Raw genomic sequence first — 16,517 nt, 5'->3', positions numbered from 1 at the left:
TAAATAAGTTTCACCAACTGTGTTTATTTTGTGTAACATTTGCGGGTGTGGTAAAAACTTGTTGGCTCTCGGTAGCAAGTAATCACGGAGCTGACTGTAGAGAATCGAATCTCTCTTTGTGTCCGGTTTCAATAGTCAGTGACTCAGTACCAGAGTTCCGTGGCGTGTGTTTGGTTACAGCGAGAACACAGAACTTCTCTCTGGATTTCTTGCAGAAGGAAAAGGCAAAAGGGGATGATGAAGACGCTGAGCGCCGAAGAGTCAAAGACGCTCTACGCTCTCCTGAAATCGGAGCAAAGGCCATTGGATGAGATCGCCTCGGACTTCAACTCCAAGTTCCCTCCCGCTCGCCACTTCGTTGCTTGCTCCTCCCTCGTCCTCCTTTTACAGGCAATGTGTTCCCAATTCCTCTCTCTCTCTCTCTCTCTCTCTCTATATATATATATATATATATATATATACTTTTAATGGTTTTTAGGGTTAGGGTTTATGACTTTTCAATGCCGATTTCGCACTCTGCTTGGAATTTTTGCTATTAATTATTTGATATTGGGTTCTCTTGCTAGCAAATAATATTTAAAAGAGTTTCAATATTTTTCAAAGAAGTAGTCTTACAATGGACTGGGGACACTGGGTACCATTCTAGCAGATAACCCGATGATCTTAGGAACTAGGATTTTAAATTAGCTGATGGGGTTCTTGGAATTTTAACTACAGTAGTGAATTCATACAACATTCCAAAAGCGGCCTCCAATTTGGCCTCAGGTCAGTCAATCTGCTTGCTTCCCAACCCATCGAAGGTGTTCAACCCAAGCTTGAGATAGTTTGGCTTCTCTCTCTTATTGACTTCTTCACAATGTTCATTGATCAAATATTCATAAGAGTAGGCGCTTTGGACTAAAGAATCAATGAATTGAGAAACTTAATAATTTACTCTACTATTACAAAAATATACTTATATTATCTTAGGAAGTATGGGGAATGGTCCCTTCGGGGACACCTGATAAAACTGGAATGTTATAGGGAAGATTAGCATGACCCCTGCACAAGGATGACACCTGATTGGTCACTTCGTTCCTTGATATTTTGTATTCTCTCTAGTTAAGACGAGGAGGCAAGGAAAAACCTGTTGGGTCCCTTCCAAAATGTTTCACTCTCGCTAGCTCCCCATTTCCTTGGAAAAACATTTGAAGAATTACGGCTCCTTCGAGAGTCACATTCTTTTTGTGGATGGAGGTGTTAGAGAAGATTTTAACTTTGGACAACATAAGAAACAGACACATCATAGTAGTAGACTGATGTTGCTTGTGCAAGAGGAGCGGAGAGACTATAGATCACCTTCTTCTTCATTGTGAAGTGGCTAGAAAATTGCGTGTTTCGATCTTCCATCTTTTTTTGTGTTGAGTGGGTACCTAGAAGGTTGATGGAGTTGTTGGCTAGCTGGAGAGGTCAATGGGGAAGTCGTTTCACTTTAGAAGCTTGGAGGATGACTCCTCTGTGCTTAATGTGGTACATTTGGAGAGAGCGGAATGCTAAGAAATTTTAATATTGTGAGAGATCAGTAGTAGAATTAAAAGTTGTTATGTTCAAATTTCTTTATGCTTGGATGACGGGTACTATACTCCTAGCTTTTTTAGTTTCACAGAATTTTTGGACTTATGTTCTTATTTTTCTCCCAAATTTGGGGTTTCTCTTGTATACTTTCTGTGTACCTGGGTTGTGCCTCTCTATGCCTTTTGAGATTGATTTGCTTATAAAAAAAATTAGGAGCACTTTCATTCTACTTTAGCACTCCTTTTGGTCTGTGTTACTATCACTATGTCTAAAAGTTTGGAGGAGGAAGAGAAGATGAGAGGATAAGGGGAGCAGGAGAGGTTTCCTTTGCTTGAATATTTATTGAAGAGTAGGGAGGGAAGAGATAGTTATACCCTTCCCCTTTTCTGGTTGTAAAGTGAAAAGGAGAATCATGTAAATTGACAATAGAGAGATAGCATATCTATAACTTTTTTTTTTTTGAGCGATACGTAGGAAAAGGGAATTTGAGGGAATTTTCAAAAGGGCTTTGTGTTGATATGAAACATTTTTTCAAATCTTTTCCTCTTCCCCCTCAAAAATACATGTAAACAGGGGGGAGGGGAGGCCCTTCCTTCCCCTCTTCCCCATCCAAATGGACTGTATCTGTTGATATTTAGTAAGTTGTATGATATATTAAAACCCAACCTCATTAAGTTCCTTCTAGATGCATTTGCAAAGTGATTCTTCCATATGTGAGATAGAAATTACAGAAATTAATGTCCTGGATGCTTTCTTTCTGTATGGTTTGACAATAATGTCACATGTTATAGTATTTTAAGATAAATTCTAAAATTTAATGCCAATAATGTGTAATACATGATTGGACTGACCTGATAAACTTTCTTTAGGAATATCACCCAATCGTGGCAGTGACTGATTGTCCTCCGTCAATTTGCTGATACTCAGTCTTTTAATAGATTTTTTTTTTTTTAATTAATTAATTAATTTTTTTTTTTATTTATTTATTTATTTTAAAACATTGAACATGTGAATGATTTTCCAATTTTCCTATTCACCCTCCACTTTTCATGTGTTTCCCCAATCACCGTCCTCATCCCCTGGTTTCGCTTATCACTATCTTCCTAGAATTATGAAAGACCATGCTTTTGAGCAGATTTTATGCATCTTTTTAAAAATACTGTAACAAGTTGTTCCACAAATCAAGATCATTTTAAAATGTTAATTGTTCTAAGTTTCCAACATTCTACTCTGAGGGTCTAAAAAAAGAGAAAAAGATCATTCATTGCTCTATCCCTATTTCCTTTAGCTATATGGATCAACTTATGCTCTTTATTTTTGGACTCACATTGATAGTACTTTGGCTAAGTGTTTTTCTCTTGCAGCCTACCTAAGTTGTGACACACAATCTCCTTGTTGTTAAGCTAAGAATGTAAATCTACATATCTAGTTTATAACCAATCACATTATGCCATGTCATGAATCAATTTTATGCCTTCACCTATACCATCAAATAATTTTTTACCTTCCCTTAAGGAAAACAGAAGAATTTTTTAATGCGTTTAAGTTTTTGATTATGAATGAGCAAGTGATAGAATGAAGGAAGGTGTTTAAAATATTCATTGACCTGAAATTTTCTGATTAGTTAGGAGTTAACATGTAGGTTATACACTTCTACACCTTGAACGTGATGAGGGGGTTAAGTGTTACCTACTAAAATTTGAGGAGGTTCCGCGTTTTATGGCCTAACCATAGGGGAGTGAAATGCATTTTTTCTTTTCAAATCAATTGCTGACTACTGGATGTTTAATTATTGCAGGACAAAAAGATGCTTTATTCAACTCAACGTTTGGCTGCATTCACGATTCTTCATCAGGCTTATGCCTCCCAGAAATCTTCTGCAAACCCTTTTATTACTTTTATTGTAAATGTAAGGAAATTTTTGTCACTTATCAAAAAAAAAAAAAAGTAAGGAAATTTTTGTTTTAGTTTGAAATCCAAAATTGGCAATATTTTAGTGAAGCATCTAAAAAATAGTGTCTAATCTGAAATTAGTTACTAGTTTCTCTGACGTTACCTGTTATTATGTTCTGTTGTTAATTTACAGTATGGTCTGGATACAATGTGAGCTTCTTTATTAAGATAATAAAATAACTGAATCATCAGTTTTTTTTTTTTTTTTGTGTGTGTGTGTGTTCTACCTTTGGCATACAGGTTGCATCTGATGATGAAGCTGAAAAGTATGAGAGGGCGTTTATTCTACAGCTGCTAGGCTCTGATGGCTCTAGTAGTGGCAAAGAGGTTCTACTTTCTCAGTTTAGCCCTTTGTTTTGTATAGTTGAATGATCTTGTCAATTAGTTGTTCTGTGGAAAACTTGCTAATTAGGATGTGTGCTTGTGAACTACAACAAACTTTTGGACAGTTTGACATGTGAGCAAATTATGCATATGAATATTTGCTCATTGCTATGTATGTCGCCCTTACCTATTGGATGTTTGAGCTCCTTAGGGGGGTAATTTAGCACCTACTTAGGAATTCTGGAGTTCCCCAGCTATGTTGCATGGACATTTGTATGTTTTCACATGTCAATACTCGGGAAATAGATCTGGCTGTCTTGGGAGTGCTGAAGAATGCTTAACAGCTGTGTCTGTTTAGCTTAGCATGTTCATCATGGTACTGAAACTCTTGACATGTCTGTGTTATGAAGAGTTAAAGAAAATTAGCAGATTGAAATTTGGCTGTCTTTGGTTATGATCCTCTTTATTAGTCTGACACATTTGTTAGGTATGTGTACCATTTGTACATGACATGGGATGCCATACGTCTACAAATCTTGGTTCTTGGATATGGTCTGTTAAAATTTCATGTTTTAGATCCTTTAACCCCAATGAACAGAGTTGGATGCATCTAGGTTTTTGTTAGTATAAGATGTTTGAATTTTGTAGTAAATTATGTTATAAAGAGTTGTGCTCATATTTGATTTAAGCCACTTTGCACATGTTCCGGTACTTGGTTTTTACTGCAATTTGACCTTTTGAATTGGAAGATGATTCTGTCAATGATTACGATTTTCTGAAGTGTTTTATTTATTTATTTTTAATTTTTAATTTTTAATTTTTTTTATTTTTTTTACAGTTTCTTAAACAGTCTGCTACAGATTACACCAGAGGTTTTGATCCTTCAGTGCATGTAAGTTAGATAAATACAATAGTTTTAGGTGGATATATGCAGTTGAGCTTTTAATGAATAAAATCAAATCAAGGCTATGCAAGGGATCCCCATTGCTGAGGCAGGGATCTTGACACTATTACCTGACTTTCATTTTAATTTTATATCTTTTCTTGACATCCTTCTGTTTTGTCTACTGTCAGGATTATCCAAAACATGAACAGTTACAGCAGCAGTATTGTGATAAAATCCATTCAGAACCATATAATTGCTTATTTAAGGATGGTTCAGTGAAAAGTGTGGTACCAGACCCTGATGTTCCCCATGGTTGTGATGCAAACTCACCAGAGTATGAACCTTAGCAATGGAGAGGCTTTTACATTTTATTTTTTGTTGTTTTAAATTTGAAGCTTTATCACACAGATGTTAGCCCTGGCGACTAAAATGTATGTTCTTGTGTATTCAACAATTTCACATTGTGCATTTGACATTACCAGTCATATTTTAGGTTTGACCTGCAACCTGGAGCCAAACCAAAACTTGGATCTGGAGATAGAGAAGATACAGTGATGGGGTTATTGCGGAATTTGTCTCTTGAAGGATTAGGTCCTCAATGGATCAGGCCTCTTCCACCAAGGCTTCCAGTACAGGAGGGGGAAGTAAGAATTTAAGAGTTTATTTTTTGATTAATTTATTTAGTTTATTAGTGTACTTGATTTATGCTTGTAAAGCCCTTTTCAGCTAGTGTGGCTCAACCCTGATGACAATCATGAACTTTTATGGGACTATGGTATGTGCGTTGATACTAGCAGAGGGGCAGCAGTAAGGGACTTAATTGCAAAAGCTTTGAAGGGACCACTTGTGCCTCCACAACAAGAGGTGGTTATCACATACGTATATTTATTATGATATTATCAGTTCAAAATTGCATTCATTACCCTAATGCTTCTATACAAACAAGTCATATTAAATGTATTTGTTCCATGGAAGTGTCAAACCCTGGGAGCTTCAATTGACCTTTTCTAAAAATTTGGAAAATTTTCCTATATAGGTTGTGGGACCCCTCTCAAGTTGGGATAAATTAATGGTATAGAGTTCATAGGTTTTAAGTATTTTTCCTTGTATGTACATATGATTTAGAATGTTGTCTTGTGCTACTTGCATGAGTTAGGATACATCTTATTCTTGCTATGCCTCTTATTGGAGGGACGAAAAAAGCGGGGCTATATTGGTCGTCCCTTTGAAATTTTAGAAAGTTACTAGTAAGGGTTTGGGATTTTGCTTAAATGATGGAATAGTTACTATTAGAATGAGTGAGAAGTGAAATAATTCCATCAGTAACTATAAGCTCCTTACTGATCTTAACATTTTGCTTGAAGTTAGTGATTTCAAGTTATAAATTAGTCTTTGTTTTGTTAGACTGTCACTTTTCAAAATGTCATTGTTAGGAACTGATAATTTTTTTTTTTTGATAAGTAATTGTTGTATGTATCAAAACGCCAAGGGGGCGCAACCCTAATACACAAGAAGCATATAAAGAGAGCGCGAAACACCCAGAAAAGCCCTAAGCTCCCAAGGAGCACCCACAAGAGACCCAAAAAGAACCACCTAACAAACACCCACAAGAAACACCCTACACAAAGGATAACCCATAGCACCCAACCACCCCACAAAATCACCCCACATCCCTAACCCTACTCGAGCCACCGCCCCTAGCCTCAAAGTTAACAGAGCATTCCAAATTCTTGAGTTCCATCTTTTTTCCCTTGACTTTTGGAGCATAAAAGTCTTGAGCTCCCTCCTCATCGGTGGCAATCAAAAGACTTTCCTCATTCCCTCCCCAAGATTTCATCGTGAACTTTGTCTCACCCTTCACCCCTAACAACACCTTTTTCTTATGCAGCTGTTTAGCTTCCTTATCCTTCGCTCTCCGTGAGTACCCCAAAGTAGACTTGGAAACAGAGTATTGTTTATCTATCAAAACTTTGGCAGGTGTAGGATTTATAGGAGCATCCTCTAAAACCGGAGGTTGTTTCACCGGCGAAACAGAAGCCACCGGAGGAACAGTAGCCATCATCGGAGAAACAAAAGCCTCATCCCTCATTTTGCTCCGAAGCCCCGCCGAAGAAACAGAAACTGCCGCAGAAATCGCCGGAGGAAAAGAGAATTGTTTCACAGGAACAGTAGCCACCACCGGAGGAACAAATATCTGCATCCTTCATTCTGCGCCAAAGCCTTGCCGGCGAAATAGAAACTGCCACTAGAGTCACCGGAGAAGATTTTTGACCAAAATCTGTAGTCACCAAGCTCGGGGAACTCGTCGGACAAACCATCGCATGCGTAATTGCCGTTGTAAGGACTCTGGGGAGATCATCGGTGAGAGTAAGGACCGGCACAGCTGGCCTCGGCACCACAGTCGGAGTCTCAGGCACGTCTGAGGATCCACCGAAGACCTCCTGCATGTCTAAAAACGAAGAACACTCCGCGAACATCGAAGGCAGAGAAGCTGCGTTCATCGGGGATGACACCGGCAAGGCCAAGTCCATAACCAAGCTCAACTGAGAATACATCGGCGAGGCCAAATCCAAAATCAAATTTGGTTCCGGATCCAGATCTAAACCCGGATCCCTATCCAAACACAGATCCATACCCAATACCGGATCCATACCCGAAACCGGATCCATATCTGGATCCACACCCATGGCCCACATGCCATCGGACGTTATGCCAATTTCCAGTGGGCTTCACCTTCATACCTTCCAGCAGGCCTGCATGCAACTCGTCAAGGATCCGGACCCATTCCACATGAGAAAACCCTAGATACTTTACCCACCAATTGACAAAAAAGCCCTTCATCTTCTTCCTTCTCAACCTAGCTGTAGCCGCCGCCAATGAGTCACCATTCTTTTTCCTCTTCGGCAATCTCTGTGGGATTATCGACACCGGCATCTCCAATTCATAGCAGTCCACTGCCTTAAGCGTCCCTAACACCACCGCTACCCATCCCAAAGCCGTCCGAATAAGGTAGTACATTGAGGAGGCAAGAGGACAGGAGCTTCGGAGTTGTCCTCACCTCTACGCCTGACGCTGTGCGTTTTACATCCGCAAACGACCTCCCAGTAAACAAACCTGCCGAAGAGGGTGCCATATGAGCCTCCAAATCTAACCCTTTTTCCTTTGTCGCAATCAACAGATGCAACTCACCTACAAACTGCTGCCATCCTCGCCCATTCCGCCCATTCCGGCCTTCTAGGATCCATATGACACCTTTACATCTCCCCCCCTGTGAACCGTCAGCATCTTCTGACGTAGCGGAAGACTAAGGTAACTAATAAAAGAGCAGCGCCTTTGATTCTGCAAGGAGAAACGTCTTCGTCTTCTACCCAAAAAGATAAAAAATAAGCCCGTAGGCTAAAAGAATGATAAAACTCTGTAAAGTATTTGAGAGAGAATTCTCTAATTTGATAATAATTTAATGAGTTGAGTTTTACATAATAAGCTAGCCTATTTATAGAAGAGAAATACTTGTAGAAAAAGTAAACCTAATTCTAGTAGCAATAGTAAACCTAATCCTAGTAACAATAGTAAACCTAATCCTAATAAGGAAAGGAAATAAAGTTTTAATAAAATAAAATAAAATCCTAATATAAAATTGACAATCAGCGGGAATCATGACAATCTTTCCTTTTGTACTTCCATTGTCTAAGAACGGATAAAATTCTGATCAAGCGGTGCTGCTCCAATATTATTTTTGATATTTTCTTTATTTTCGTTTTTACCGAAAATAAAGGTAAATATCGTCCTACATCAGACATCCTCACTTGAAAAAAACTCGTCTTCGAGTTTTTTTTGGGACATGGCACATGTGGCTCCTTTGAAGAAAAGTTTTTGGAGAAATCTACATAGATAGAATCAAGACACAATTTTTCTTTTTTGTCTACTTCCACAAAAATTCCTCAAACAATTTCTTCTTGGACATCATTTTTAACTTCATCGTTTTCTTCAAAAGAATCATCAATTTTTGTGGTGATTGTGATGAGTTGTACCTGTGGTGGAGGAGTTTGCAACTGTGGTGGAAAAAGTTGCACTTGTGGTGGAGGAGGTGGTAGCTGTTCCTCCATTGATATAGTCATTGGAATCAATGATGGTGGCTACACAAATGTTTTCTCTGACAGCAACTTCACTTCTTCAACCAACTTAACATCTTCCACAACTTCTTCACCATAATTAAAATTCTCTTCATAGGCGAAGGGCCTATTTGGAAAGTTATGAAAATGATTATGGACATGACGAAAGTGGCTTACGTCATCCTCACGGAATCGGTCAACATAGGGATACCGAACGGGTTCCCTTCGGATCCCATAGTTGTTTGGTAGTAGGAACCGGGCATTGAGTAACCGCTTCATCTTGGGCCAAGATGTAACAGGTCTTTTCCCTTCCCTGGATCGAGAGAGCTTCAACCATTCCCACCAAGTGGATGCTCTACCTTTGAGCTTATAAGCCACCAACTTCACCTTCTTTTCTTCTGGAATACACATGTACTCAAAGAATCTTTCTACCTCCATTATCCAGTCAAGGTAATCTTCAATGTGAAGATAACCATCGAATGAAAGAAGATCGATATTCATCCGGTACTCCCGGGTGTCTCTGTGATTCCAATGGGCACGCATCTGCCTGCGTTCAAATGACTCGCACAACTGTCACACCTCCTGTTGCATCATTTGCGTCGTCTGCCGGAGCTCTTGGAATTCGACTCTTAAAGGAGCCTCTAATCGCTTAATGTATCGTTGGTAGTCAGATCTCGAAACATCTCTCTCACGAACGGCGTTGTTATAGAAGTTGTTGTTGTAGTATAAGTTGGCCATCGAATCTAGATAACGCCGGCTCGGATACCTCATGAATTTGGCTCTCAAAAGAGTCCCTCCCCTACAAACGGCGTTGTTGGAGAAGTTTGTCACCTTTGCGTTGATTGGCCATGATTAGGATAAAGCCTGCTCTGATACCAACTGACGCAGTGAAAGACTAAAGTAACTAATCAAAGAGCAGCGTCTTTGATTCTGCAAGGAGAAGCGTTTTCGTCTTCTACTCAAAAAGATAAAAAACAAGCCTGCAGGCTAAAAGAAGGATAAAACTCCGTAGAGTATTTGAGAGAGAATTCTCTAATTTGATAATAATTCAATGAATTGAGTTTTACATAATAAGCTAGCCTATTTATAAAAGAGAAATGCTTGTAGAGAAAGTAAACCTAATCCTAGTAGCAATAGTAAACCTAATCCTAATAAGGAAAAGAAATAAAGTTCTAATAAAATAAAATAAAATCCTAATATAAAATTGACAATCAGCGGGAATCGTGAAAATCTTTTCTTTTGTACTTCCATTGTCTAAGAACGGATAAAATTCTGATCAAGCAGCGCTGCTCCAATATTATTTTTGATATTTTCTTTATTTTCGTTTTTACCGAAAATAAAGGTAAATATCGTCCTACATCACCTTCCCATTCACCAAGAACAGACATGCTGCCTCCAAGGAATCCACCAACCAAGAAGATGCTGGATGACTCACACAAATAACCCCTACGAACCCTTTCCTTTTTTCCTCCAGACGAAAATCATGAATAAGTTTTATTAGCATATTTTGATTCTATTTTCCTAGTAAGCTATTTTCTAGTAAGCTAAACGCCTAAACCTTAGATTTTCTTACCTAAAGAAGTCTTGATTTATTCTATAAATTTAGTGTAGATGCCTTATGGCAATTCAACGAAGAAGAAACATAATTTTGCCCAAGGCAATTGGAGGTTGATCCCCTTGGAGTGATCAAATGGAAGTTTGATCCTCTCGAAGTGATCAATTTATCCATTTTTCCTTTTCATTTTTTGATTTTCAATCGATGAAAACCCTTGGGTTCCTATCATTTGGTATCAAATCATTTCGATTTCCTAATTTTCTTTTTTCTCCTGTCTTTTTTTTTCCTGTTAAACCCATCCAAAAAAAAAAAAAAAACCACCAATCAAAAGTTGATCATGTCTATATGGGGGTGTTGTTGTTGTGCTTGTGGTGCGTGAAGCGGTTAAGGCGTTCCATGGGTGCTGATAGATTGGGTGTTGCTCGGCGTAGTAGCTTGGTGGTGCAAGTGCCTAGTCGGCATGTGTTCTGGTGTGGTGTTCATCGGTGGGTTGTGGAGCTGCCGTTAGTGGTGATTACGTGTGGTGTAAAGTAATAAAACTTGATCATTATTTATCAAAAAAAAAAAAAGAAAAAAAAGCGTGTGGTTTAAAGTTCACGAGTGTTTGTGGTTGTTGTGCCATGTTGCCATGCGATCTGAAGGTCTGTGGGCGACCGTGCTGTGGTTTACGGTGGTGCAGTGGTCGTGTTCATGACAGCCTATGTCTGCCGGTGGTGGTTTTAGAGCAAAGTGGATCATGCACTATGCCGGTGAAGGGGCTATGCTTTGAACCATGTGGTGGGTCATGTACTATGGGGTGTTTGAGGTTGGCTCAAGGTGGTTAGGTGTTGTGTGCTAGTGTGGAAGGAGCCCCACGTGGTGGAGCAGCTTGAGCGAAAGTCAACGATTGTGCGTTGGAGGAGTAAGAAGAAGAAGCATGTTTGGCTACACAGATTAGTTGTCCAGGAGCAACATTGTTTTGGTTGCGTTATTATATTGGGTGTGTTTGGGAATGGGAGAAAGGTAATTCTTGACTTGGTTTGCTTGTACTTCAGGAATAGCCTTAGTCTTATAAAGGAAAAAATAGAAAGAAAAGAGAAGAACAAAAAAAAAAGAGGAAAAAGGAAGAAAAGTTAACAAAAATGCTCCTAGTAGTAACATTCCACATGAATAAGCTTCACTTGAATTGAGAATTTTTCCGAAGATTGTTGCAGAGTTGAAGAAATTAATGGAAGAGTCCATTGAATGATCCTCGACTGAGCCCTAGACCGTCGAGGGGTGGGACTTGGGAGTGAGTTCTAGGTTAGTTGGACATCAAGTTTCACTAAAGTACGATCACAAGGAGAGTAGGAATACACTGTTTCACGTCTAAAAGATGAGTTCCCACGTGGTGATGGCGGAGATCCCTTTGGCTGGGTATCACAAGCAGAACATTATTTTCAATTTTATGAGATGCCAGAAATATCAAAGGTGGAGGTAGCGGCTAATAATCTCAAAGGGAAGGCATTACAGTAGTTTGATTGGTTGGTAGTGTGCCATGGAGAGCCAATGTAAATGAAATTTGTTGAAGGGCTCCTTTTTCAATTTGGTCCTTTAACATATGAAAATATAGATAGCAAATCCTTCAAACATCAACAGTTGAGGAATACATACATTGTTTGGAGCATTTATCTGATCAAACTCATAGTTGGTCTGAAGTACAGTTAGTGGAGACATTCATTGAAGGAATTAAGGCTCGATTACCCCGAACCATGATACTGCTATTTCAGTTGCAAGGAGAGAGGAGAAGCAACATGGGGAGGAAAGCTGCCAAATAATCAAGGTGTTAAATCAACCAACAACGGGAAAAAGCAACTCATTTTCTACCCTAACTTGTAGTACTCCTGCCATGCAAAAGGAGTCAGTCGTGACAAAGGTAAAAGTTTCAGAGTTGGAATTGATTTCATCAAAATTTTAAGATGTCTTTGTTATTCATAATTGTTCTATTACCGAGGAGGTCATAAATCCCTTGATGGATGAGGAGAATAAGTTGTTATCTTTAGTGCGTGTGGGGTACACAGTGGATAAAGAACTAGCTGAGATAGAATCTCTACAATCTGAGGAAGAAGCCAGTTATGATTAAGTTTGGCAAGGCCTTATTGGAAGGGAATCGATTCTACTAAGTCAAACGACTGTAGAGAGGTGTTTGCTCCAAACCTTGAGGGTTGATTATATGCGCACTAGTCATGAGACATTAACCTTGACAAGGGGCATGGTGGCCTCCATGGGATTGAGGACGGGATTGGAGACATGCTTTATTAATAATCAACCTTGAGGGCAAGGTTGTTTTTAAGGGTGGGAGAATGTTAGGAAACCCCAGATTTTTATTAACTTAGTAAGTTGTATCAGTATGTTTCGATTCTATTTTCGTAATAGTTATAGGCTATTCCCTAGTAAGCTAAACCTTATATTTTCTTATCTAAATAAGTCTTGCTTTATTCTATTAATTCAGTGTATATGCCGTACGGCAATTCAATGAAGAAGAAACATGATTTTGATTGGAGGTTGACCCCCTCAAAGTGATCAATTGGAGGTTCAATTCTCTCAAAGCGATAAATTTATCCTTTTTTTTCTTTTATTTTTTGATTTTCAATTGATAGAAACCTTTGGGTTCCTATCAGCAAGTTTGTGGGCTTTGTGTTCTTTTCATTATGTTACATCAATTATTTTGAAGAAAAATATGTTTATGCATGTCTCCTTTCATTGTGCAGCAAGTATTGGTGGAGTTGGCAAATGACCCAAAGCTTGTGTATCATTGTGGACTAACACCTAGAAAGTTACCAGTATGTGTTTATGCTATCAAACAGTTTATTAAGACCGTTAGTATGAGTGGTTCTGCCTGGCTATTTGATTCCTCTGTTTTTTTTTTCCTAAATCAGGAACTGGTGGAAAATAATCCTCTAATTGCAGTTGAAGTTCTCACCAAATTGATAAATTCGCCTGAAATTGCAGAGTATGTCTTGGTGTATTGATTTACTGTTTTATTCTGCTGCGCTGTTACACTTACTGACATTACAAGATTTGTTTTCTTTCTTGATTTTAATCTGTGTATCCAGATATTTTACAGTTCTTGTGAGTATGGACATGAGTCTACACTCGATGGAAGTTGTTAACAGGCTTACAACAACCGTTGAACTTCCCTCTGAGTTCATACGCATGTACATAACTAACTGTATATCATCATGTGAGAACATCAAGGTATTTCACTTTACCTCACATGGTTATTTCTTCAAATTATACTAAGCATGGAAGGGTGGCTGGTTGAGTGTGAAACATGTACACGTGCTTGTAATGGCTGCTTGACTAGAGTAGTATTACGGTGGCTGTTTTTTTTCCCCCCCTTTCAGAGGCTTCAAAATATAACTGTTCAATTAGATATTAGTCTAACAGTGGGAGGGGTTTTCTAAGTTTGTCAATTAGATATGCAAATAGGAAAGGATTTATTGTTCTCCCTGAATGATGCAGCAACTATTTCCCAAATTCTCATTGTTGTCCTGCTTTTATTGAATTACCATATGCTGGATATATGCTTATTATTCTACTCCATGATGCGGAGTGTCGCATGGAATGCCATGTATGCATTGGAACGATATATTTTGAGACCTACTAAAGAGATAGTGTATTTGTGGTCTCACCAGCATTTGCACGCCTCAAATGCATGGTGGGTATGAGTGAATCACGTGTCAATGCCATATAAGCAACTTTATTCACTTTATATCAGAACTTTATATGAGTAGCCATGGGCATGAGTGAATCACTTGTCAATGCCATATAAGCGACTTTATTCACTTTATATGAGCAGCCATGTCATGTAGTAAAAAAAGTTGTAGGAAAATGGAGTGAGAATAGCATTTTCCAATTTAAAATTCTCTTTTGTTTTGAACTTGTATCTTGGTAGTCGGGAAGGGGATAGGAATTTAACCTTTTACGTTTGTATTAATTAATATATTTTGACACGTGTACAATTTAAAATTTTGAAACATTCTCTTTCCACCAGGATAAATACATGCAGAACAGGCTTGTGAGACTTGTATGTGTTTTCCTACAAAGCCTTATCCGAAATAATATCATCAATGGTGAGTGTTCCCTTCTATTTTCAGATTGAATTACTATTTATCTTGAGGTGATTTTGATGTCTTGCATGATTTACCTTGCAAACTTGAATGGCTGGGTCACACTCACAGAACTATAGTAATCATTGCCTGATTCCATATTAATAAATATTACTTAAAAATGGTGTTAGGAACATAGCAGATTCCAAAATGTCAATGTCTTGGTAATATAGCCGTTTCATTTTTGGATTGAAATCAAGTTTGGATTGAAAAGAAACATAGATGAATTCAAGGATATTAAGAGCATGTTGACAGCTGGCTACTTACTGATTTGGGATGTAACTTTGGATGATGACATTAGGTACAGGCATGTATGATCAGAACATGTTTGAAACATGATATGAGGCTATCTTTTGAAGTAATCTAATATTCTAAGAATTTGGAGAAAAAGATTGGAATGACATTCATTTTTTGAATTATTGAAAATTCATTAGAGAATGTTAAATTAATAATTATGGAATAACTAGTGGTCATAGAAAAATATAATGGAGCCCTGTAAGTGAAGAGATGTTCCAATGGTCCTTTTGCCGAGAGCCTATTTGGAAAAAAAGTAAAGCTGGAATTTTACCAGTTAGGGTTTACTTGGCTGTAAAATGTTAGTTTTCTGTAAAATGTTTGTTTATAAATTAAATAATAATTTATCCATTATTTATCAAATAATGGATAAATTTCTCAAATATCCATTATTTGATACAATAATGGATATTGTATCAAATAATGGATATTTGAGAAATTGATCCAGAAACTCTTCCATAGAATAAATTATTGTATTTCCTTTTGCTGTTTTTAGTGTCTTTGGAATTAGTGGAACTATTTCTGTATGAATATACCATTGTTAGCTAGAGTGAACTATGAGGATTTTTGCTGTGGTGGAAGCCTTTTTATGTAAACAAGCTTTTTATATCATTGAATAACTAGATTGTGTAGAAGAAACATGGTTACATTTGCCGATTTCTCTCTGTGGTTTGTCATCTTTGCAGTCAAAGATCTTTTCATTGAAGTTCAAGCTTTCTGCATTGAATTCTCGCGTATTAGGGAAGCAGCTGCATTATTTAGGCTTCTGAAGTCCTTGGAATAAATTGGTCCCCTTTTTTTCGTTCTTGTAGTTTTCTTGGGTTCAATGACTAGCTTTCTTTTTTTCTCTTCATTTTCCCTACATCCCTACATGTAGATAATAACACAAGCATTTAGAATGCAGATGGTGTCTTCTTCTTCTTCTTCTTCTTCTTCTTCTTCTCTCTCTCTCTCTCTCTCTCTCTCTCTCTCTCTTCTGATTGTTGTAGTGATTTGTGTTTAAAAAGTAATATATGACAAGAGTCTACTGGCATGCATGTTGGTGAAATTTGTGTTTAAGTAAAGGTTGTCTCTAGAAGTTTTAGTAGAGCTCTCCTGATTGTTTTGGATTAAGGATTTGAAATTTCCCTGGAAAACATCAATATGAGGAGTTGAATATACAATAGTTTGCTCTTTTGGTGACATCGATGGCGGGATTGCTACAACACAGAGCGTAAGGATCCCAACAAAGACACAAGCCTGGTCAATGCAACACTGAAAGGGAAAAGCCGAAAATAGTTCGATAAATAGCCAATCGATCCAATAATTTCTCTACTCAAATCTTTAAAAAAAAAAAAAACCACCATGAATAGCAGAAGCAGAATGGATGAAATCCTCGAGACCATATTTTCAGGGAAATACCCACTTCAGACAATAGAAAGGAGAATAAAACAGGGGAGACTTGTATAAATGGATCCCAGTCACCTGTGTAACCGGGAAGGAGAATAAAACAGTAAGGAACGTGCCATTCTGCTGCAAAAAGGAGAAAAAGTTTAAAGAGTAGTATTTGTCATTTAAAAAGAAAAGAAAAGAAAATCTGGTGTGTTTTTGTTTATTTAAATGGATTTGATTTGAGTGGCTAAATCAATTTAAAGCTTTATGTAGTGGGCTAATTTTAAATTTAGATACATGCATTAGTCCTTAATAAGGGGATCAATAATGGGGGTACA

At 37.9% G+C, this 16,517-nt stretch overlaps 1 protein-coding gene and 1 non-coding gene across 2 annotated transcripts; both read left to right on the top strand.

The window, feature by feature from the left end:
• The first annotated feature begins 98 nt into the window (after nucleotides 1-98).
• On the top strand, nucleotides 99-15,845 carry LOC132183849 (uncharacterized). Its single transcript, XM_059597306.1, has 12 exons — nucleotides 99-390; nucleotides 3,353-3,463; nucleotides 3,748-3,834; nucleotides 4,670-4,723; nucleotides 4,906-5,051; nucleotides 5,211-5,361; nucleotides 5,444-5,581; nucleotides 13,114-13,185; nucleotides 13,282-13,355; nucleotides 13,459-13,600; nucleotides 14,400-14,478; nucleotides 15,495-15,845. The coding sequence occupies exons 1-12, from the start codon at nucleotides 235-237 to the stop codon at nucleotides 15,590-15,592; spliced, it is 1,308 nt and encodes a 435-aa protein (XP_059453289.1). The 5' UTR covers nucleotides 99-234; the 3' UTR covers nucleotides 15,593-15,845.
• Nucleotides 985-1,087, top strand: LOC132185998 (U6 spliceosomal RNA). Its single transcript, XR_009440681.1, has one exon. It is a non-coding gene; the product is annotated as a U6 spliceosomal RNA (small nuclear RNA).
• Nucleotides 15,846-16,517: the final 672 nt, after the last annotated feature.

This window comes from Corylus avellana, chromosome ca6, assembly GCF_901000735.1.
Source record: "Corylus avellana chromosome ca6, CavTom2PMs-1.0".
Classification (NCBI taxonomy): Eukaryota; Viridiplantae; Streptophyta; class Magnoliopsida; order Fagales; family Betulaceae; genus Corylus; species Corylus avellana.
The sequence above is the reverse complement of the archived record's forward strand: the minus strand, read 5'-3'. Positions and strand labels throughout refer to the sequence as shown.

Excerpts from the sequence above, each read along its gene's own strand:
- LOC132183849 (XM_059597306.1), top strand. The coding sequence starts at position 235 with ATGATGAAGACGCTGAGCGCCGAAGAGTCAAAGACGCTCTACGCTCTC. Across the intron at positions 5,052-5,210 it reads TGTGATGCAAACTCACCAGA|GTTTGACCTGCAACCTGGAG; the intron begins GTATGAACCTTA and ends GTCATATTTTAG. Across the intron at positions 5,582-13,113 it reads TTGTGCCTCCACAACAAGAG|CAAGTATTGGTGGAGTTGGC; the intron begins GTGGTTATCACA and ends TTCATTGTGCAG.